The 23,566-nt window shown below is 41.7% G+C and overlaps 1 protein-coding gene across 1 annotated transcript; it reads left to right on the top strand.

The window, feature by feature from the left end:
* Positions 1-10,074: 10,074 nt before the first annotated feature.
* Positions 10,075-21,037, top strand: fzd4 (frizzled class receptor 4). Its single transcript, XM_086261361.1, has 6 exons — positions 10,075-10,741; positions 15,139-15,276; positions 15,410-15,796; positions 16,198-16,343; positions 16,980-17,227; positions 17,386-21,037. Exons 1-6 carry the CDS (start codon positions 10,478-10,480, stop codon positions 17,802-17,804), a joined length of 1,602 nt encoding a protein of 533 aa, XP_086117487.1. The 5' UTR covers positions 10,075-10,477; the 3' UTR covers positions 17,805-21,037.
* Positions 21,038-23,566: the final 2,529 nt, after the last annotated feature.

Here is a 23,566-nt window from a genome sequence, read left to right as displayed (position 1 = left end):
CGCAGAAGCGAGAGCGAGCGAGAGCGAAAACTACGCTCCGCTGCCAGGATGGAAAGAAAAGGGAAAGAGGAGAAGGAAAATAATAGCTGTTCACAGTTTAAAAAAACAAACTGTTCCAATAAATTTGCCCCCAATCCCCGTTTGCCGCCCCTTTTTTCTTGTTCCGAGCTGCTTTTATGGGTGAAATTAGTCCTCCCCAGCCCCCTGACAGTGCAATAAAACACTCTGCCAGATATATACACTTATACTAGGCCTTGGAGAGGGAGAGTAGAGTAGAGGAGGGGGAAAAAGAAGAAAAAACAGAGATGAGGGGGGGTTAGTCGGCCATTAAAAGAACGAAGGGAAAAAGGGAAAGTAAGCCAATAATAATTAAATGAGGATTTATGAAAAGAGAGAAAGTAAGTTAGGTGGAGATGCTAATGGAAATATGAGTGACAAACAGGGACAAATTGACACAGAACAAAATGAGAGCAAACTTGGTAGGAAGGGAATAAAGTCTGAAAGCGATGGAGGAAAGACAAAGAATCCAGAGAGAAATAGCCCAGAAATGACTTTTACATCTGCGGCCAAAAATCCCCCTGGACTTTTGCACACGCAGCAACACACACTGCATGCACACACGCGTACAGATTCACCCTTTCATCCTCAACTGTCGACTGACAGTTTCAAAAGTAAAGACTTCACATCCTGAAATGTATATAGTTGTTTTTTTTAAAACCTTGAAGGGGGGGAAGTGGAAAAAATAAATTCATGGGAGATGCTGACAGCAGCCAGGAAAACAATCTGATGATTTGCCATGAGTGACCTCACGAGGGTCAGGGGTCGGAAACCCCGAGGAAAAAAAACAGGAAAACGGAGAGAAGAGAAGGAAAGGAGTTTTTGGGGAAAGAAAGCTTTATGACTGATATTTAAAACACATGACATTAACATATGAAACTAAGGAAGTGTCTGGCAGGGAGCTGACATGCCTTGCTATGCTGTTATGAAACTTCATTATAATTTATCCCCAAAAAACGGTGGTTGATATTTCAGAGCTTTAACGGTCATGTAAAGCCAGTGGATTTGAGCTCTTTCTAAATCCTGCATGAATTATTGCGCACCATTTGCTCACATAGTTTGTTTTACTCCACTTGTAATTCCGTCAATTTATTCTGACAAATTTTTACCAGTTCAGCCAAAATTCCTCTGCACCTGCGTTATGCTCCTCTAAAAACGTTGCCAATTAATTCCAGGAAACGCTGCTCTATAAAGCATATACAACACATTCCACAGAGCCTCCTCACTGTGACACATAGATTTATGCTGAGAGAGTGAAAAAAAGGGAGAAGACCAAGTTTTTGTGTTTACTCTGGTCAAAAAAAATGCATATATTGTTGAGAATTAGTTTTGTAGTACTGTAACTGATCTTTTTTACCATTACAATTAGTTTTAAAGAAGACCATGACATCTACGTTGTCTGTCATCATCTTCTGCCACAGAGTGAATACACAGCACGCTATCTCTGCCGCAGTCAAACAGACAGGGACAAGTGTAATTGCGGCTTGCGGTTTGGCTGAGCATTCAAACGGAAAAGCAGCTTGTCTACATCTCTGTCTGTGTGTCAGCAAGGATCATTTGTCTTCCAGTCCGTGCACGCGTGTGTGTCTCTCTGTGTGTGTGTCTTCAGAGAAAGGTTCAGTGTGCATGCAAGATTATGTCTGTCAGCCACTGTCTGCAGTAAAGCTAGCAGCCGTGAGACAAAGAGGGGACACATAAACACACAACTGGACTGAGCGGACGTGGTATGGTGAGAATGCTATGGCGGGCACCCACTATTGCAACAAAGATGAATAAGCCGTTTGTATAAAGCATTTTGCAAGCACACACTCACTCTCACACTCACCATATGCTGGATGACGTATGACCACAAACCCACATCAGGTATCAAAACTGACGTTCGCTTACACTGTACACAGAGGCATTACACACTCAGGTACTGACTAAAAACGAGAAAGAGCCGCAGATGCATTTTTTATACGGTTGTGATCTTTTGAATGCTTTATACGGTTTCTGTGGTGGAGAATTTGAAACGCAGGTATGAGTGTAAAAGCATCAAAAGACAATATCATCAGTACCGAGACGGGGCGTGTCAGAATGTGAATTCTTTTCAGGTTATTCTTGTCCAGAAACTGAATGAGCGGCACGAAAACAGGAATCTGACTGTTGAATGAAAACTGTTTGTGTTTATGTGAGAGCAACACTGTGAGGGAGGGGACTGTGTCTAGCAGGCACTCCACATATCAAACAGTCTGGCTGTGTGCTGCTTCTTTAACTCTTGTCAGACATGTAAAAGAGAAACACTCTAACCACAACCCGTGTGTGTACATAATAAGGTGGAACCGTTATGGAACCAGTGTATGCACACAGATATAGACGCACACATTTGGTTTTAAAAAGATGCGCCAATATTGTCTAGTCAACATCAACAGTCAGCATTCACAGTGTTTCCAGTGATTACACCACAGTTCTTCAGGCTAGGACCAGTTCAGCTCTCTGTAGCACTGAACAGTTCGTACTTAAGTCTGGGGCGGCACGACCTGGTGGGCAGGACAAACAGCCCACCGGGTTAATATGTAACGTTTTACAAATCATTATTTTCGAAACACTCCTTGCTATTTTTTTTCCTAAACCAATTTTATCCTTGTAGTTTGGAACAACAATGACTTATCACCATTCCTAACATTAAACATTTTTGGTGTTGCTGTAAAATGACCTAGAAAAGTTCAGGAAAGTGTGGAACTTAAACATGCCTGAAGCTGCAGATTGTTTATGAATGTTTTCATATTATCACAAAGGCACACATGCAGGGGAGTGCCTCAGCCTACACAAGCGTAATGGCCTTTTCCTCCTACATACCCAGAGGCAGTGCATCTTTGCTTTGGGTCCAAAACACTGAGGCCAGATCAAACTAAACGCTGACATATAAATATCCAACAGAGGTATTTTGCATCATAAAATACACATTTTATCTTACATTGTTGTTTTTCTTGCACTTTCCACTTCTAAACAATTGATCTTGTGATTTACTCACCCCATGTGTGCTCAGATATAAACAATGAGTACATTGCTATATGCTTGTGTGTGTATTTGTGCTTGTCTGTATTCCCACGACAGGGCTAGTGTTTACTCTTCCTCTGGAGACACGAGTTCTATTTAAGGGAGCGGAGCAACAAGATGGGGAAGAGACAGGTGCCAAGGAAGTCAGCGCAGAGGTCTATGAATAACAAACTAAGGGAGAAGCAGATGATGGTGTGTTTGCTGTAGAAACCAGAACACTGAGCACTCAACAACTAAAACAACGATTCCTTTTATGACTGTGTTACAGTTATTCTTTCAGTTGGTTATAGAAATAAACACAGATTCGTCTTCTCTTTGCTTTCTCTTTTTGTCTCTCTGTGAGTGCACACCGCAGTTGTATCCGCTTCCAGCTCTCTGAAGTCGCTCCTGCTTTCCTCTCTGCATATCTCCCACTGTATTGGAAAAACAGGGTGTCCACCTTCCTCCTCTAAGCATAATAAATCAGTCTCTCCTTTGCTCTCTCCCGCTCCCCACCTCTGTTCCGGTGCACAGCTGCACGTTGGATGTCAGCCCTTCGACACAACAATTGACAGAACATTTCCACTTCATAGTCAGAACGAGCACACGCCTGCTCTTATCACATATTTTTCTTCCAAACTCGTGTGCTTATGTGTGTTTGTGAGTTACTGTGTGTGCTCTGAGTCTTTAAACTACTCATCACTCTGTCTGCTCTTCCTTGACTCACAAATGTCAATAGTCGGAGGGAACATGCACAAACTACCCAAAAGGTATTATTGGACGTGCTCATGGTGTATGCAGTCATCTTATGGTGTCATGGTGGTTCTACAGTTCATGAATGAATAGTGTGCCAAGAACACACGCACACACGCACACACAGACACACAGACACACACACAGACACACACACACACACACACACACAGACATACAGTCGTGCTTGGTTTTTGTCATGTTCGATTGAACACTCGCACTTGCCAAAAATCGCCATACCACAAAAATGATTGCTTTACTTAGAAGCAGTGGACAAATTGCAGCAATACTCAAATATATTTTAGAATACAGTTAGTTAACAAATGCTGAAGTTACTCAGCTCATCAAAAAGGCATGTCGCTCTTCATACATGAAATACTGTAAAGTCAGACCCACCCACTCCCAGCAAGCAGGGAGATAAATCAGTCACTGAGCAGGGCCACAGAGATCCATATTATGTAGTTACTTAGTTACAGGACATTAATAAAACTCATCCCAGTCACCAGCCAGAGGAGAGGAGAAACAGCTGTGGCTGCAAAAGGTCAGGAGGAGGAGGTGAACTACTCCCTAATTCTCTGTGAGCACGAATGTGTTCACAGTTCATCAGAATTAAGCGTTTGCACAATATATCTCCCTTCTAATTAATAATGACCATAAAGACACAGTCATAACACAAAGAAACACATTCAGCAGCAACAGCAACCTAATTGGTTTGCCCGGCCTACTTAGCTGACCTCTCCTGACATGCTCTGCACAGACACATGTTTTTTCATCCATTATTACGGCACTGCTGTAATCACAGGGAGCTGCATTCATTTGCTTGCACAGATGTTCCGAAGATAGGAGCTGATTTTTTTTTACTCTTTTTTTTTCTCCCTCTCTTTCTCTTCTGAGCCAAATACTCACCCACGCAGTCATATACAGAAATGGGGACATTTTTAAGAAGAGAGCACATCCGTCCGCATCCCAACTGGACCGCTACCACCTGCTCATCGGACTTCTGGGAAAAGCTCATCAGCTGCCCTGGGCTGTGAGAGAGGAGTCTGCTGTTACAGACAAGCAGGGTTACAGGGGTTAACTTTCCAACAAGAGGCCGATTTACAGCCACGGACAGGAACCATCTATCAGCACTCTGTTGCTTGTCACCAAACAAGCCAAACAGGGCCGCCTTGGGCTAAAGTCACCACTCAGAAAAGTGGCTTAAGAATTTAAGATGAATAGACAAGACACTTCCCGGTGTGCAGTGGTATCCTGCCAGTGAGGGTCAAGTCTTTATGCAGAAGTTAATGACAATATTTTATGTAGGGTATTATTATATACACGTCCCATGCTCAGATAAGAAGAAAAACAGAATTTTTAAGGAAAAACTGCCATAAATCTGGTTGCCTATAAGAGGCCTTACAGCTGAGCTGTTTTTATAATATGTATAAAATTAAAAAAAATGTAAATAAATCTCGTATTTTATCATTTTGATTGTATTTCTTTTCCCTATTTAGGTCACATGTGCCACTGTTTACAGTGCAAATAAGTCAGGCACACAGCATATATGCCAATATCCTGCCAAGAAGACATGAGAAAAACCTCAGTGTCAAATGACAAATCACATTAAATTCATGGCCATGTCATTTTAAACTGAGATAATGAGAGTATTTTACATGAATAGTGGAATTGTAAAGTGCTTTGAGGGTCTCGAAAAGCACTATATAAATGCAATCCATTATGTGAAGGAGCCATATAGTTGCCCTGGCTGACATATTACTTTGTTGCAATGAACTTGAATATTGGCAACACTGTAACTGACTGTAAACTTGTTTCGTTTGCCCGTAAAGCTCAGGATTTTAACATTAGAAGGGTCCCTTTCTGATCTTGTTGATTTACTGAACATTTTCTCTTCCACACAACCCAAAAGACCGAGAACATGATTCTCCAAACGTTTTACCGAACATTTCAACATATAAACTGTTCATATCAGACCTAAAATTATGAGTATTATTTTTTTTTCATCTAAATTTTGATGTCATTTGCAAGCTATGTGACTTCAGTCCTAAAAAGAGGAGGAGGAGAAGACTGACAGCTTGAAAGGAGGCTGGTAGTGGCAGTAAAGAGCTGGAGTCAGGGGCTAGATTACGATGGAGGAGCGCTGATGAAAGAGAATGTGTGGTATATAGCATTATACAATGGAGTAATGTGAACCTACTATCCTACGGGGGACAGATCACTTGTAAGGAAAAAGAAAAAAATTGGTAAAAAAAACATTCTTCTGTCAAACGCCCCGAACCCCATACTGACATAACCACTCACTTCAGCATCATCAACATGTAGCACCAACCCTACACAAACTTTCACATGCAAAGGAGTTTAAAATGCTAAATTCATGGAAGCAAAGCCGCACATCATTAGCAGCACACTAGTCTATGTCGAACATTTTCAGTTATGCACACTCACACCATTCCAAGGAGTTGGCAGGCCTATTAATACCACACTTCAAGGACTAAGGGATCGGGCATGGAGCCATAAGATGCTATCTGGTGACAGATACACACTTGTGTCTCTCTTTCTGTCCTCAGGGTAGTGCTTTTCACTCCGCCTGCCAAGCTGAAAGGTTAGAATGGTTACATTCCCACAGTAAGACCCAGTAGGCCTTCACAGGGTTGTGACAAATCTCAGATGTCTTTAGTATATGAATATATATTTTTTAGGGAAAAGCATTTTGTATTTAGTGCTGTTTTAAAGGTTTCATGTGGTATAATGGTGCGTCTTTTGGACAAAAATGAAAGGAGAGTGTAGCTGCTATAATGTGCTTTCCCCCCCAGAAAATAAACAGAGCAACCATGGAGGAAGTAAGTAACAAAATCTAATTCACTCTGAACATCTGCTATTAAATCATTAGGACAGATGCAGGTGCCCTGCCCACTCACAGACTGTATCTGATTTTAGCAGCTGTCATCTCAAGTGAAGCTTCATTACCAGTAATCATAAATCAGCTCAGCATTGGCACAACCATTTTAAAACCAGCAGTCACCGCAACAAAAGATGCAGAGACTCGACTCTGTCAAGACATCTCTTTAATTTGTCTCTTCTCCCTCACTTCTCCCTTTATTAACCAAAGACTAAAGCTGAATTAAACTGGTAGGAGTGGGAGTGGGTGAGGCATTTCAGTTATTATATTTGCCCAACCAGCTTACCTCCTGTGGTGTCTATAATTCTGCACATGTACTTTTTTGTTATTGTGGAAGTAACAAAGATGGCAGTGGTGCAGAGTAGGGATTAGGGGAAGTTAAGACCTCAGGGAAGTTTGAACTCGGGCCAACCAGGGCACATGTCCTTCCAAAGGCAGGGCTCTTTAGGCATTAAACCATCAAAATGTTAGCAGGGGTGGGTAATTTGGGGATGAGAACCACACCACCGAGTCCTTTCTGTTGGCATCAGCATGCAAAAAGAGTCACATGAACGCTGTCTTGGAGAAAACTGTGTGGCATTGATAATTAGAAAGCCCTGACTATTTTTGCTTGGCCTTCAGCAGTGGAAATCAGCATTACTGGATTGCAAAACAAACCGCACGCAGACCTTATGCGGTATGTTTGAGAAAGTCATTTTAAAGGTTTATTCTTTCTTGTTACAAAATCAGTAAAAACACACCAAACGGAACTGCGCTGTTATGCTGTTGTTGAAGCGACTTCTGCCACTGGTGACCTGAATGGCTGAAATTCTTCACCTTCCCACATCCACACAAGCATTTAATAGATTTTGATTACATATTTACTCGACCAGGTCCCACCTCTGCAGCCTTCAAATCCTGCTTTCTGTACAGTCACTATAAATTAACTACTCAGTGTAAATGTTGATGTTATGCTTAGCCTGACCAAAGTATTGGCAGACCTATTTCCTTTCAAAGCTGATTGCTGGTTTGGTTAGAACGTGGTTTGCGCTAAGACGCAGGATGGCTCGAAAAATACCCTCCATGTGGATTCATAAAAACTACTATCAAAGTACTAAAATAATTTATTATGAACAGCCAGAACATCTGCGTCCCATGCAATCAGTCAGCTGTATTAATATTTATAATGCACATCTGTTTCTTTTAAATACAAGTTACATGTATAAACATATTTAAATGGGACTACTTTTTTTTTTGCTGAGCAGCTGAATGTCAGTTCAGGAATGTGTAGGTGTGTAATGTCTGATGTGTTAGTTTTACAGCTTAAAGGGTAACTGTGGTCATTATCTACCCAGTGTAATAGTCATTAGTTCATCCATTCAAACATGCTACATGCTCACTTCTGCTATTCACACTCTGTTGGGAAGGTGAGGGAGGTGGTGTGTGTGTGTGTGTGTGTGTGTGTGTGTGTGTGTGTGTGTGTGTGTGTGTGTGTGTGTGTGTGTGTGTGTGTGTGTGTGTGCTGATGCCACTTTTCTCTGCTTTCACGGATACTTACTTTTTCCAGCAGTCTCATTTTGAACTATCACAATTTCCTAAATTAAGCTTTGCTCAAGAACTTTGGTCCCAAGTTTGCTTCGTTTTAAGTTCCCATGCATTCACTTCATTCTTTTGAATCCATGCACACACACTTTCATGCACACAAGCCACTCCCCAGATAGCCATCAGCTCCAAGGCACACGCTATTGTTTCAGCTCGGTGCTAATTACTTCAGGTCTTGACCTCGGGTTCAGACGAAGAGCAATAGAGGGGGAAGGTGCATATGCGAATATGTGCCCCTCTGAATGTGTGAGTGTTTCTGCGTTGGGGGTTGGGGTGGTTGGTTGGGGAGGTCATTGGTGCTGCCAATCAGTTTTCACACTGGATTTGCAAAACTATCATGGGGTGATCTAAGAGGGAGCCAGAATAGCAGCACAATGACACCAGTCAACTTGACTGCTGCTGATTTGGACATGTTTTCAGCATTTGTGCAACTCTCTGATATAGACAGGAAATCTCATAAAATATGATAGAAACGGTCTGATGTGTAAAAGTGTTTCTAGTTCAAGTTTCAAGTCAAATTATATCACAATTAGCTATCTGTGCAATGTTACTGTTCTTTTCTCGTCCTGTGTGTTCCAGTTTTTGTTGATAATGTTTACTTTGTGTGCGTAGATAGTAGAGCTTAAACAGACACATATTTGGGGTCAGGGCGAACTTTTTTATTTGTGTCCATGAAAGGGTGTGTATTCAGTTGTTTCAATAGGTTAACTCCTGAACCTTGATAAATAATGCTTGGACGTGGTACATATTTAAATGACAGAACTACAGCAGTCCTTGCACATAGATGGAATTTAACTAGAGAATCATAACTTTGCAGAAAAGCCCGAGTACTGCATATCTGCTAGTCTGCAATTGCATCTGAATTTTCTGAGTTGGATTACATCTGAGATATTCTTTAAGCTGTCATAACTCTGCATGTTACTTTGAAGAACACACACATCAAGCATCTTTTCTCCCAAAATATTTGCAAGCATATCCAAGCCCTTTCTCACCCAAGGCCACTTAACAACACAGAAAATCCAAAGCAACACTCTTCACCGCTAGTATCATGCTGTAAAAAAAGAAAGAAAAAGAAACCTTATCCCTGGGTGCCACTTGCAAACAAAACCTGTCCAGTATGTGCATTCACTGCAATGCAAAACAGATTTCCAATGCTTCAGCATCACTTAAGGCCCTATTTTCAATTACAATGTCATGAGCACTTAGAGCTGACAAGCCTTTAGAGAAGGGGAGTGGAACCTGTGGTGACGTGCCAGATGCCCTTAAAAGACAATTAAGGACTTTAAATATAAACACACACACACACACACACACACACACACACACACTAAATCTACTTTTCAGATGCATATTTTCTAAAAATACAGCCAATAAAATTATATGTAGACCACATCAGCCGGTCAAAATACACGTTCTGGATATTGTCAGAATTAGCTGGGGAATGCTTCTCATTTTCTTTTTAGGGGGAACGGAGAGGAAACACAGTGAGAAGAATGAGAAAAGAAAAGAAAAGCATGAAAAAGGAAATGAGTCGGGAGAAGGCAAAATGCTGAAGGAAAGGAAAGAGCGAGAGGGGGTAGAGAGTATAAAGGGGAGAGGGGAGTGGATGAAGCTCGCTCTTCTATTTTTCTCTTGGATCCCGCCCACCTGGCCAGGGGTTGGTCAGGGAAACCCAACTCCTGTGCTTGGATTGGTCGGCTTTTCTCTGGACGAGGAAAATAGTCTCCCTTCACAGACACAATAAAGTTTAATGCTGGACGCTTGGAAGCAGTAGGCATAAAATCAGTCCCGCTGTATGTTTTGTCGGTCCGCTGCGCTTTCCCACACGGAGTTACTGACGGGAGACGTCATAAGAAGGACTTGAGGATTTATCAAGATGCAGTTTTGTTTGTTTGTTTCTCAAACTGCAAGTGCGCACGTTATTTTAATTGAAAACACGCGCTTTTGATATCGCAATGATCCACTGCTGCGTTCAGGATATTTGAATCTATTGAATGGCTCAGAGTGGGATTGTGTAGCTCCCAGAGCGCACGGACGAACACGCACTCCGCTCCAGCTGGACTACAAACGCCGCTCTAGGTTCCAGGGCGACTTAACCCGACTGTGTTTGACGAGATAATAACTGTGGCAACATTTACAGAGGGGCAGCCGCTCAATATCAGGGTGACCATGCCCGGGATGATGGTGTCGCTCACGGGGTCAGCAGTGCTTCTCTTATCCGGATTGGTCGCTCCGCTCTGCTTGGTCAGGGCTTTTGGCGATGAGGTGGAGGAGATGACCTGCGACCCGATCCGGATCAGCATGTGCCAGGGTCTCGGTTACAACGTCACCAAGATGCCCAACCTGGTCGGCAACGTTCTGCAGTCGGACGCAGAGCTGCAACTGACCACGTTCACGCCGCTCATTCAGTACGGCTGCTCAAGTCAACTCAAGGTAGTGGACCCATGCAAATCGTAGCGACTGATGTCAAGCCACCACAACAAAGTAGAATAACCAGCATGCAAATATAATAATAATGATGATGATAATAATACACCATTAACGTGCACAAATTTAGGAACAAGCCTGGTCTAAAAAAAGCATGGCTCAGTCTGGAATCTCCGCTATATTTATTTGCGTGCGTCAAAGAGAGAAAGCAGTGTGTTTGTCTCAAAGCGCATGACAGAGCTGCAGCACCGCGAACTGATCAGACTGATGGCCCCGGTGATAATGAGGGCCATAACATGGGTTGATTACCACGAAGTCAAGAGGATCGGGCGGGAGTTGGGGGCTCCGTGCCTTCCTTCCTTTCCTGTTGTGCCAGGCTGTCATGCTAAATTCATTGAAAATGCCCCCTCTGTCTGTTGACATTCTGAGTTCATGCCCCTCACAGCAACAGCTGAGTCTTTAGTGCTATATACTGCACTGTCTTGTTAACAATGATGCCCTCAGTGTCATAAAACAAATGCTGCTTGTTTGACTCCTGCACCATGTAAGGAAAAAAGAAAAAGATTGGACCAATTATGTGTCATTTCATTTTCAATTATTGGAGCAGCTGGTGGCACATCAGAGATTTCTTTTAGAGATGGCAAGTTTCAGTGTGGACAAGTGGTGTTTACATTTTTCTATAATTTGCTTTTATTCCTTTTATTTAGAGACGCCCAGTTTCAAAGGCATGCAAGCATGTCCAGATCGTCTAGACATCCCCGTACACTGACATGAAACCAAGCCCACACCTTTCCAAGTGCTTTTTTCCTCCCTCGGTCCTTATTTTAAGTCCACTGCCCTGTCTGGAGTGGCATGTGATTTTATTACAGCGTTAGAGTGACTTATTGCTGTGTGCAGCTGTTGGGAAATAGGGGTAAAAAAATATTTTGGCATGTTAAATTAATACACTGCTTAAGAAGCATACAGTGTGTACTAGACAACCACACAGAACAAGAAGCAACTGCAGTATGAAGCCAAACTGTCCTCCTCCAGTTGTAAATTGTCCAGTGAGTTTAGCTGACAACCCAGTTTCTCTCTCACACACACACACAGATGCTAAAGAGGGAGAAAGGAGAAAGAGGAACCGTATCATTTAACATTTGCTCTAATGGGAGGCTTCCTGAGTAGTAACCGGAGTAGCTTTTCGCAGTAAAGTGACAGGACTCAGGTTACCAAGAGTCAGGGAAAACACCCAGAATATGTGAGGTTACTGTCACCGCTTGAGTATGCAGAGCCCACCGTGAGAATTATTTGAAGTATAACATGTGTTGTATGTCTTATGAACTTCTTTGAATGCTTTAGTCAAACCAAGACAATATTACAACATCTGGGTTGACTGCATTTTATCAAGTCACAATTATTCAGGATGGCAGGTCTTCAATAAAATTCAAGAACAGACATTCTCTGTTTTTGGTGAGAAACACTATAACAGGGATGTCAAACTCATTTTACATTGTTGGCCACATAAAGGCCACTTTGGGCCAGACCAGTGAAACTACATGACAACCCAGATGCTGAGCAGGGAACAGTGTAATAAGCTGAGAGTTTAAAGGACGTTTTCTTAGACTCGGATTAGTGATTTTGATATTGCCGTGGTAACGAGTCGCTGATTCATTATCAGAAGACAAGTCAACATTGTCTGCTTGTAGATATGTAGCAGAACAGTAGCTCAGTCATTCAATGTATATTAAATTTGTTTATATCTCAAACATGCTTCAGTGCACAGAGGCAACAATTTTAACTTTTCCCCGCCAGTAAATTCTCACAGACACTAAGAGTTGTATAACATTTCCCTGATATTTATTTCCCAACCTTGACACCCTTGTTGGATTCATGTTTCATTTGGGCTCCGTTCAAGGGCCAATTTCAAGCTGCGATTTGTTTATAACTGGATCAAGGCTGCAGTTCTGTAACATGTAGTTCCTGCTGTGGCCCAATACATATTTTGATATTTTTCAAATGGAAAAACAGCATCAAACCTTTTACTCCAGCACTTTTTTTTTTAACCACTCCAAGTGCCTAGAGCTTGTTTCCGTTATCTCATGGTAGCTGAGTGAAATGCACTTTCTGCTTCTGTGTGTTTTCATATCATGAGCCTGGTACAATTTTACACTCTGGCTTCAAACAGATTTCACTATAAATGCATGAAATCACTTAAAATTGCTACCCTCTGTAACCCCAGAGTACTTCTTCCCTCACTGCTGCCAGAATGTCTGTCAAAATGTGTCAAACACAGTCAAATGTGACTCCAGACTGTTCACTATCTTTATAACACTGACTTAGATATCTATTTCAAAACTATTGCCATGGGACAGAATAAAACTCAGGCTTAGATCAGGGGGATCATGCAGCATTACACGGCACATGCCCTCGCTGCTGTAATCATCACAGATTGTTTTTGATGGTACGGATTTGTATGCGTAACCTTGGAGCAGGTTAGTGTTGACTCTCTCTGTCTTGACTCAAGATGTGGCATTCCTTATTAGAGGTGAAAATAGAGAGCTACTAATAGAAGAGGTGATGCAATGTAATGAAAGTCGGAGCAGAAAAAGCAGCAGGATAGCGAGACGTATATGCAAGTAGCTGGAGGAGCCACATGTGGGAGTACTGTACAGTTAGCAGCTGTAATCCAGTTGTAATATACAGAAAGCCTGCAGGGCCACAGCACTGTTTTCACTCCTCTAAAATACACCACACAAATGACACAATTTACCTTGTGCTTCACAGTTTGATTGAAGTGGATCAAAGTCTTAAAAATTATGACATAAGATTGGATAACTGTTGCGCTCCTACTGCAATTTCAGTGTTTAATTGAAACTGGCTTAAGTATACTGTTGCTTTCACTTTCTCTAGATCATAGGTGTCAAACTCTGGCCTGCGGGCCAAATTTGGCGAAGCCATACAAATGACTATTAGAGCTGGCCTACTAGTATTATACAGCTAATATATATATTGTTTAGTATTAAGCTTTGCTTGTTCCATATTCAGTTTTTCAGCAAAACGTGTTTGAGTCCATAAGAAAAGCTTCATTCTTATATCTGGAGGAATAAATATATTTCAATAAATATTAACCTTAGCCCGCGACTTTGTTTCGGTTTTGAATTTTGGCCCACTGTGTATTTGAGTTTGACACCCCTGCTCTAGATGAATTGGAATTGGAGCCTGCTAGTGGGGTTTGGGGCCAATACTAGTGCCAGTTTTTAATGGGCAAAAACTTCTGATATTCATATATACATATTCATATATATTCCTTATACTTCACAGAGGATGAAAAAGCCCTCTAGAGTTCACTGCTTTGAGAATTCTATGGAAGGAGTGCTGCTGGCATCATTAGCGTCCACTTGTCCCCTTTTGAGCCGTGGTTCTCGAACTGTCGGGCGGACCCCAAAGAGGCCCACTTGAGCTGGACTATAAAAGGGCCAAGTTGAATGATAATGATTATTGTGGTTGAAAATAAACAAGCATTTACAGATGATATCATGCTGGCTCTTATTTCACTACAGTTCAACTTGTATTCATTTTATAAATTATTAACTGTTGTTGGGTGTGGAGCATTAGCTTTTGTCCTGCTTCTGAAGAGGCCTTGGAGGGAAGGGTCACTCCAACTCAGAGTTGTTCCGAGGGATCCCCTTTATATTATGATGAAACACTTCTATCTTGATAGTATTGGCCTTTTCAAGTGAAGAAAGGGTATCTGAATAATTTGATTAGAGTGAAAATGATTTGAATAATATACTGGGGGTTTAGAGTCACTTGGTGCCAACCCAGGTGAACATCTGTGGAGATTCTGGACAGATGTTTTAGACAGCATTCCCCATTAGCATCATTAAAAATAACCAATGAGTGAAAATCCTTTAGAAGAGTAGTTTCCATGCCTCCACTTGAAGAATCAGTGCCAAGGCTTATTGAAGCACTTCTGACAGCCATGTAATGGACCAACACCTTAAGTAAGAAGCTTTATGTTGGTTGTCCTTCATTTTTCTGCCCATACCTTATGTTTGAGTTATGCTGAACAGGAAAATGATGAGTGGCCATTGTTCCTGAACTTCCGGCAATGTGTTTGACAAATTAGACACAACTTGACCATGCACCTACTTGGCTGTGGTTCCCTAACACAACTGCAGACATCGATGAGAGTATTGTGAACAATCTCCCCAAAGAGAAGTGCATATGTGCCAGTATATTAGTATTAGACTAATATATTGTCCGTGTGACATTGCTTTTTCTATCAAAAGTTGCTTTGCAGTCACTCCCTGCTCCATGATTTTAAATCTCATCACAGAAAACATAGTTTGCCAAACTTGATTACATTCACAAAGGATCACATGTTAAACATGTATTTCTTTATCTCCACTTTCCAACAGTTCTTCTTGTGCTCAGTTTATGTGCCAATGTGCACAGACAAGGTTCCCATCCCTATTGGTCCATGTGGCAGCATGTGTCTGTCGGTCAAGAAAAAATGCCTCCCCGTGCTCCACGAGTTTGGCTTCATATGGCCTGAGGTGAGTCGTATCACCATCAAAGACATCATGCATGTCTTAAAAAAATAGAAGTTCAGGATATAGTTTAGCAATGTGGAAAACCAAGAAACGTTTAAATCCATTACTGACATTACCCATTATGTTTTCTGCCCAGGAGCTCAATTGCAGCCTCTTCCCACCTCAAAACGACCACAACCACATGTGTATGGAGGGTCCAGGGGATGAAGACCCTCCATACCAGCCCGTCCGCCATCCTCCCCACCAAGAGGAGTGTCACGCCCTGGGATCTGCACCTGACCAATATACTTGGCTTAAACAGACTGAAAGCTGTACGCTGCAGTGCGGCTACGATAGCGGGCTCTACAGGCGAGGGGCCAAAGTGTTCACGGATGCGTGGATGGCAGTGTGGGCTGTGCTGTGCTTCCTCTCAACCACTCTGACAGTCCTGACCTTTCTCTTGGATTCTCAGCGTTTCTCCTACCCAGAAAGGCCCATCATCTTTCTCTCCATGTGCTGTAACCTGTACAGCGTAGCCTACCTGGTAAGCAGGAGGTTTAGTAATAATTTTGATCTATTTAATTTCACTTGTTGTGAGCAAATCAATAAAGCTATTTCATCAAAAATAATCAGATGAGCACCTTATGGACCAGTTTTTGGATATTGATTATTTTTTATATTTTATAAAAATGTTGTAGAGTACCAGGGCCAGCAGTTGAACATAATCCAACAAGAGTACAGTTTGTTTTTGAGTTTTCAAAATGTTACATCAGTGATTAAATACTAAAAGCCCTTTTTGATTCATCACTGCGTTGAGATAATTCAGTAATCTCCAGCTCTGCCTCTTTGCATTTAGAAAGAAAGACGATTCGTTCTCTTTTTACTTTATTCTGGGATTAATTCAGCCTCACCTCTTTTCCCTTTCTGTTCTATGTCATTTAACAGGTACGACTGACTCTTGGGAGGGAACGTGTTTCCTGCGATCTGGATGCTGCAGCAGTGCCAATTCTGGTACAAGAAGGATTAAAGAGCACCGGCTGTTCCATAGTCTTCCTCCTCCTTTATTTCTTTGGCATGGCGTCCTCTCTCTGGTTAGTGCAAATAAACACTGAGTTTTTATAAATCCTTCATCTCTTTTCCCCAGTTTAATCATTGTCATCAGCAGCTGGGAATGCCTTTTGCTAGAACAATTGGAATATGAGACTTGCATCCTGTTTTCCTTAAAGTCTTACTGCCCTGTCTCATAACCCATGTACCATTTGGGTTCATTTCCGACACATGCAAAGGTAAAAGTGACACTTCTTAAATCTGTCCTGCACTGGAAACACTGCTGTTACAGCTGTTTTTCTTCCTTTTTGCTTGGGCCCTGCTTTCCTGTTTGCCTACACTCTTCCTTATTTGGAAAAGCAACAGACCAATGACTTCACTCTCTCCTAAAATATGATCATAACCCTGTATTATGCAACTCATGGCTAGCCGGTGTCAGGATAACTTAATTATAATTGAGGACTGGCCATGTCCACCTGATTGGTTATGAAAAAGTTACATAAATGAAAAATTATGTGTCGTTCCAACAGTAATCAGGAGCCTATGGTTTTTTCTAAGTATCTTAGTTTCTAGAAACAGATGATTTCTATTCACTATAAAAAGAAAAAGATAATCTGATAAGTGTACCCATGAGGAAAATGTGTTGCTTATATCGCTCCTTTGTCTGCTCTCTCTTCCAGGTGGGTAATCCTGACCCTCACCTGGTTCTTGGCTGCAGGACTAAAGTGGGGCCATGAGGCTATAGAAATGCACAGCTCCTATTTCCACATAGCTGCATGGGCCATTCCAGCAGTTAAAACCATTGTCATCCTCATCATGAGACTGGTGGATGCAGATGACCTGACTGGGCTCTGCTATGTTGGCAACCAGCAGCAGGAAGCACTCACAGGCTTTGTGGTTGCACCACTGGCCACGTACCTGCTTATAGGTAATTAAAGCATAATATTGGTATTCATTCATCTGCTTATGTTGGGTTTCCTTATTTTCTACTTTGTTCTTCTTCCTCAGCGTTTCTTTAACATACTCAGTTTCTCATTACAATTTTCAATCTGGTGGTCCTCACATGTCCTCCTCCCTCCTCCTCAGGCACTCTGTTCATCTGTGCTGGCCTTGTGGCTCTTTTCAAGATTCGCTCCAATCTGCAGAAGGACGGTGCCAAAACAGACAAGCTGGAGCGTTTAATGGTGAAGATTGGAGTGTTTTCTGTTCTTTACACCGTTCCAGCATCCACCGTTATTGGCTGTTATCTTTACCAACTCTCTAACTGGGGGGAGTTCAGGGCCAGCACCCAGGACTCATATGTGGCATCAGAGATGCTTCGAATCTTCATGTCACTGCTTGTGGGCATCACGTCGGGCATGTGGATCTGGTCAGCAAAAACCCTCCACACCTGGCAGCGCTGCTCTGCGCGCCTGCTCAGGGACAGCAGAGCGAGCCGAGGTGGCAAGAGGGCACCGGGCGAGAGCTGGATCAAACCAGGGAAAGGCAATGAGACGGTGGTCTGAGGAGAAAGAAGGAGAGAATGGACAGGAATGGAGTTCTGCTTGTTTCTCTCTCATGTACAGAAACTCACTCTGACGAATGAAGGAGGTCAGATAATCAATAGATGAGACGGAGATTGCAAATGTGGCACAGGAACGTTGCAGGAATATCACCAAAACAGCCTCTGGATGTAATTGCATCATCAAAGTAAAGACAGTCCTTGACCATGTGCCTCTATGAAGGAGACAAGATGAGAGTCATACATTAGTAGCAACAATAGCCTCTCTACCTTGATAGACTTCCTTTGCTCAGAGAGCTGGAGAAAGCAAAACAAATTAAGGAAAAAGAGAGATGGAAAAGGCAGAACTAAAGCATCATCAAGCAGACCGGACACCAATAAGCTGTACAGCACCACGTCTACCTCTCTGTCTCTCTTTTCTCCAGAGCCTCAGCAGAAGAGACTGAACCTGCTGAATACAAATAACCCTAACGCCATTGTGTCCTTTTAGGGTCTCCTTCAAGTTTTAAATTTTACACTGGAGCAGGTATCATATAGGTGTGGGCTGAAGTTTCCAAGAAGCACCCGATACCTTTAAAACCCCCTCCACATTGAGCGTATCAGACAAAGTGTACTGAGAATCTGATACACTGCCTTATTTGGTTATATTTTTCTGCTTTTTTGGGGAACTATACTTTTTTCAGTTCAAGAGAACAGTTAATTTTATTCTCAGAATTTTTTGGGAAACCAGCTCTAAGCTGTTTTATGCACTATAGAGATATAATATGTGAAGGGTTGGGAAAGCATTGGTAAGACTGAAAGTGAATCATTATACAACACATTTATATGCACAGCCTCATTGATGGGGAGAGTTTGGTCAGATGTAGGTGCAAAGAAAAGAAAACATTTTGAGGTAGTCACCACACCGCAATGAATCCTGGTAATACCAGCTGTGACTTTTATTGCCCCATAAATTTGTAATTGCTAAGATGTCCTGGGAAATGAAGGAATTTGTGCTTTTCTACGAGGAGCTCGGCTAACTTCCAGTGATGTGTATAGTTTTCCTGGAAATCCGTATATGCTCTTAAGTCGCCATGAAATTCAGGAAATTAAATTATTCTCTCTGTTCTTACCCAAATATTGTCTCTATGGCAGGGTAACGGTTAGAGAATTTGAGGTTATTAGACAATCACTTGCCATAATACACATTACGCAACAGCAAAGGGCCGTCACAGAGACATGCATGTGCTCACACAGATATCACTGTCAAAATGTTTGGCAATAAAAGTAAAGTGAAGACAAGCGGTCTGTATTAGGTGTGGACCCACAGAGGGTGAATTGTGGACTGTAGCTGTGGTTAAACTGTGTGGGCAGAGCAACCACGGCTATTCCACGGACCCCATGTGGGTGTGCCCACGCAGGGCCCACAGCAGTTTTACGCGCTGTGGCCCACAAAACACACAACCCCCCCCCAAATGTGAGGTAAATGTAAGTAAGCCCATGTGGGGCCAATGGGACATTTGCCCCTTTGGGTCCCAAAAAAGGGAATTCTGTGGGTATCCCAGTGATGGCTGACCAGAAAATAACCCAGGTGTAGCCCATGATGGCTAGCTTATATTGGGCCCATAGCAGATTTGCCCTTTTGAATCCCCATGTGTTTTTTTTGTGGGCAAGCTATAGTTGGTGTACCTACAAAAAACCTGCACTGACCTCCTTGTGGGTTCTACGGGTCCGCAATGACCCCACATGGGCCCCAAAGGGGCATATTTGTGGGCTAAAACAGCACCAGTTGTCATAAGTATAGTTACGCCCAGTATATGCTGCATGAAGATACGTGTCATACCTGAGTCCTTAGATGGATTTTAATTCTTTTATTCCTCCTGTTTAATCACATTATCCCTGAATGGCACAGATATGTGGAGGTTAGAGCAATTCTTTTAGCCACTGATGAGAGTCCTTCCTGATTCTCGTTGTGCTGCTGCAGATTGAATGTAGGACCAGTAAATGCCTGACATGATATTTTGACATTACTCTTCATCTGAACATCTAAACTGTCCAAAACCTTTGTACATAAAAGTGTACTTGTGGTTCTCTGTCCACAAATCTTGTTCATCAGCTCACTTATGACTATATTTTGGTCAGTATCAGGAATCAAACATCTTCTTTTGTGTGCTTTTCTTTTCTGGTCTGTTGGTGTGTATATTTTCTTTCTCTATAAATGTCACATCATGTCTCTCTCTCCGTCTCTCTGCCTAGACTGTGTTTTTTATAAGGCTAATTTCCCAGACAATCAAACCCTCAAAGGAAGAGATTATTGCTCATTGTATTTCACATTTTCATGGATGACTAAAACAAGTTATTGTCTCTCAAGTTGGATTGGAGCTGTATTTACCAAATTCTGATATTTTCTCCTGTGTCCCGTATATTTGCATGACAATCTTCCCAGCAACATTCTTGCAGTTCTGCAAGCCTTTATATCTGTAGTATATGTGATATCTGTCACATTTTGCCTTCCATATTTGAGAAGAATAAGGAAATGTCTGTTTCAAACAGTTGAAATATATAAGACCTGGAGCTTTGTCTTCCTGTGTGTCCTCTGTAACTGTAGTGCCTCACACGTACCCCTGTTTTTGGCTTAATGTTTAGAATTGGACAGAAAATCATTGTGGGGATTCAATTGCCCCAAAATATGTTAAATATGAGCCATTTTTTAACATTAAGAGACAACTTTTAATGGTTGTGGTGAAACCTAGAACCCCCTCAAGAAAGTGTTTCTTAAACCAGCGCAGCCTGGCACATTTATTACATTTCCAAAGTCAAACAAACATTACATTCACTCAAAGTGAATTAAATTAACCTCTGACCACCTCCCCTCTGAGCTAATGTAGTTTCCCTGCGAATGTTTTGGCGGTCTACCCTATGACCACACTGAGCTTCAGGTAACATTTCCAAACAATCACAGAATGTGCCTTGAAACCCAGTGCGTATGTGTCAAGCTTAATAAAGATTGAGAACCACTGATTATACCGATTTGTTAAATGTTTGCCAGAAACCCCGATATGAATGACTGCTGAAGTCAGTTCACCAGCACTGATCGCAGCCTTTAAGGTCTGGACTGACCCCTGTGTAGAAAAGTCAGTATCGTCAATGTTTTATAATGAAATTGCTAATTTATCCTTGTAAAAAAAATGACAACAAATTTTAAAATGTGTTTGTTATTTAAAACAGTTTTGTATCAGAAGAATAAAAAAAATTGTTTTCTGACATGCTGACGGGGTATATGTGTGCCTCTGACTTTGATGAGTGTTGATTTCATTGTAGTGACATTTTTCGTTGCACATCGGGAAAAAAAATGAAAATTGCCCTCCAGTTTCTTTAAAGCTTAAAGGTAAACCTTTACCTGAACACAAAGATACTCAAATTACAGACAAATATTCCAAAAGAAGTAAAACGGTAAATATTTCCTATTTTCAAATCGTCATCACTCGAATAACCAAAGCAGAATTTTATATTTGAGGTGACTGAAAAATGCTTTCCCGTCTGTTGTGAATAAATTAACTTAAAAAAAGTAAGTGTTATGTACAGAAGAGTAGAGTTTGGTCATAGAGTGCAGTTAGTGAGCATACTATTGTAATGGTAAGACATTTAAAATGTAAGATTGTTATCATATAAAATTGTAGTTTTGTATAAACAAACAGACAGTCCATGACTCATAAAGGCCACTTAAAAGTAGTGTGAATGAGTGAACCCATGGATAACTGCTTTACTGTTTTGCTTTTGGCCCATGCAGTATAACATCCTTGCGTCCTCTGGGATGTGTTTACTTACTGGGTTGAACAATGCTGCCACCTCTTGTCTAATGAGGCAAATTCAATTTTAATGGTCTTTCAGACACAAGTGCATTTACAATTTGCGCAATTATTTGCCGGCACGCAACCCTATTAGGTCTTTTATCGAGTTTGCGTTTCTTTTTAACATTCACTCTGGGTTAGGATAAGTAATGCTCTATATCCACTAAATTCCATTTGAATCCACAGTGTAAACATAGTGATTATGCTGTGTAAACACGACTTTACCATCAATCACATCTTATCAGCTATGAACTTTCAACCCCTCCAACACACGCACACGTTTACAGCACACACAGGAGTATTTGCAGAAGCACACACAGACTCTCACTTCAAAATTAGCTGTAATTTGGCTTTACAATTACACTTAATACAAGCAAGGCTGCAATTTACTGGTGCAGGGGTAAAATTACATCTGGAGAAACTGATTAATTCTGGGCATGTTAGACTGTCTGAATGAATGTGTGTATGTGCCCGAGAGCATCTGTGTGTGCGTCGGCAAGCGAGAGAGTCCAAATATCTAAGTCTGAAGCTCAGATTGCCTTCCTGTAATTTACTGTGAGTGAACTGAGTGTTTCTTTAAGAACACACTCGAAAGCCTGAGGTAAAGGGAAAGTGACAGCATCTCCTTCTCTATTGTTTCCAGATGTGGCTCCTCTAAAGCACACACATACACACACCGGTACATGCAGACAGAGAGAGTGAGAGTACACGCACATGCATGTTCACACATTGACATGTGCATTCACAAACACAGACAAGCAAGAGGAGGAGTTAAATTCTCTCAAATTTATACCCTATATGGTGGTTTTTGTATAGTGAGTTCATGTGTGTTCTCACTCGAGGGTGCATTCGAGCACACAGCCTCCCAATTTTTTCTCTTTCTTTTTTTCCCCCAGTGAATGCCACAGGTCATTCAATCTCCACGCTTCTCCATCTACCCGTTGGTTTCCACATTTCTTTGGTTGTTTAGAGACACCGCAGCTTGTCATGAGCAAAATTCTGCAATGGGAGAAGCTCACCCTAAATGCTAATTTTCAAGCCTTAAAATAACAGAAATTCCACTTCTGACTGTGACATTTCCTCACAAGTGACAGCTCTAGAGCATATTTTCTGTATATCCACTCTCCTGGTGACATTTGGACGAAATAACCATACATACAGACCGAGTGCTACACACACTATGTTAGCGAACAGCATGTTAGAATTCTTTTCCACATGAAATGTGAAAGGGCCCTAATAAAATTCTTCAGCCATTATTCTTGGAGATGTATTTTCAGAGTCGGGTTCCCTTGTGTGTAATTGTGTATGTACAGTATGTGTGTGTGTGTGTGTACCGGTATGTAAAGAGGGGTAAGAAATCACAGTAAAGTGAAGGGAGAAAAAGGCTAAAGTTAGAAGTCAGGGTCGGGAAAAACAAGTCAAATGCGAGAAGTGAAAGAAAAGCGACATCAAACTGACAAAATTAGAGAAGAGAGAGTAACGCAAAAGGAAGTGAGCGAGATAAAGAGAGGAAAGGAAATCTGTCATCGTCCAGCAGCAGAAGGTTGCAGCTGTTCACTCTCAGCAATGTTGAAATCATTTTCCCATTCTACCGAGCATCTATGTTGTATGAATAGTTTTGAGTAATGGCCACTCCTGGGGATTCTGGGTGACGTAGGTGTCCTGGCCTAAGAGCCAATTCGATGCAAGAAGAATTTGTAAATCCTGGTTCTCGGGCCAAACATGCTAACGAGTTGAGACTGAAATCCAAAAGCCTGGCCAGGAGGCAGATTGGCAAATTATTTGCCATCAAGCTGAAACAGAGAGCTCTTTTTTACGTGGCAATGAGTGTGAAAGATTGGAATTTATTTTTCTGGCTAACAAATCCATACTCTGTGTGTTAAGTTCAGACCAGAAATTGGAACATGTAGAGTGTATTTTTTATTGTAATGTCAAT

The sequence above is a fragment of the Aulonocara sp. 'chitande type north' Nkhata Bay genome, linkage group LG14 (genome assembly GCF_057382095.1).
Source record: "Aulonocara sp. 'chitande type north' Nkhata Bay isolate Kocher_YH1m ecotype deep benthic linkage group LG14, A_spYH_male_GT1.1, whole genome shotgun sequence".
Lineage (NCBI taxonomy): Eukaryota > Metazoa > Chordata > Actinopteri > Cichliformes > Cichlidae > Aulonocara > Aulonocara sp. 'chitande type north' Nkhata Bay.
Note: the sequence above shows the minus strand (reverse complement) of the source record. Positions and strands in the feature narration are given on the sequence as shown.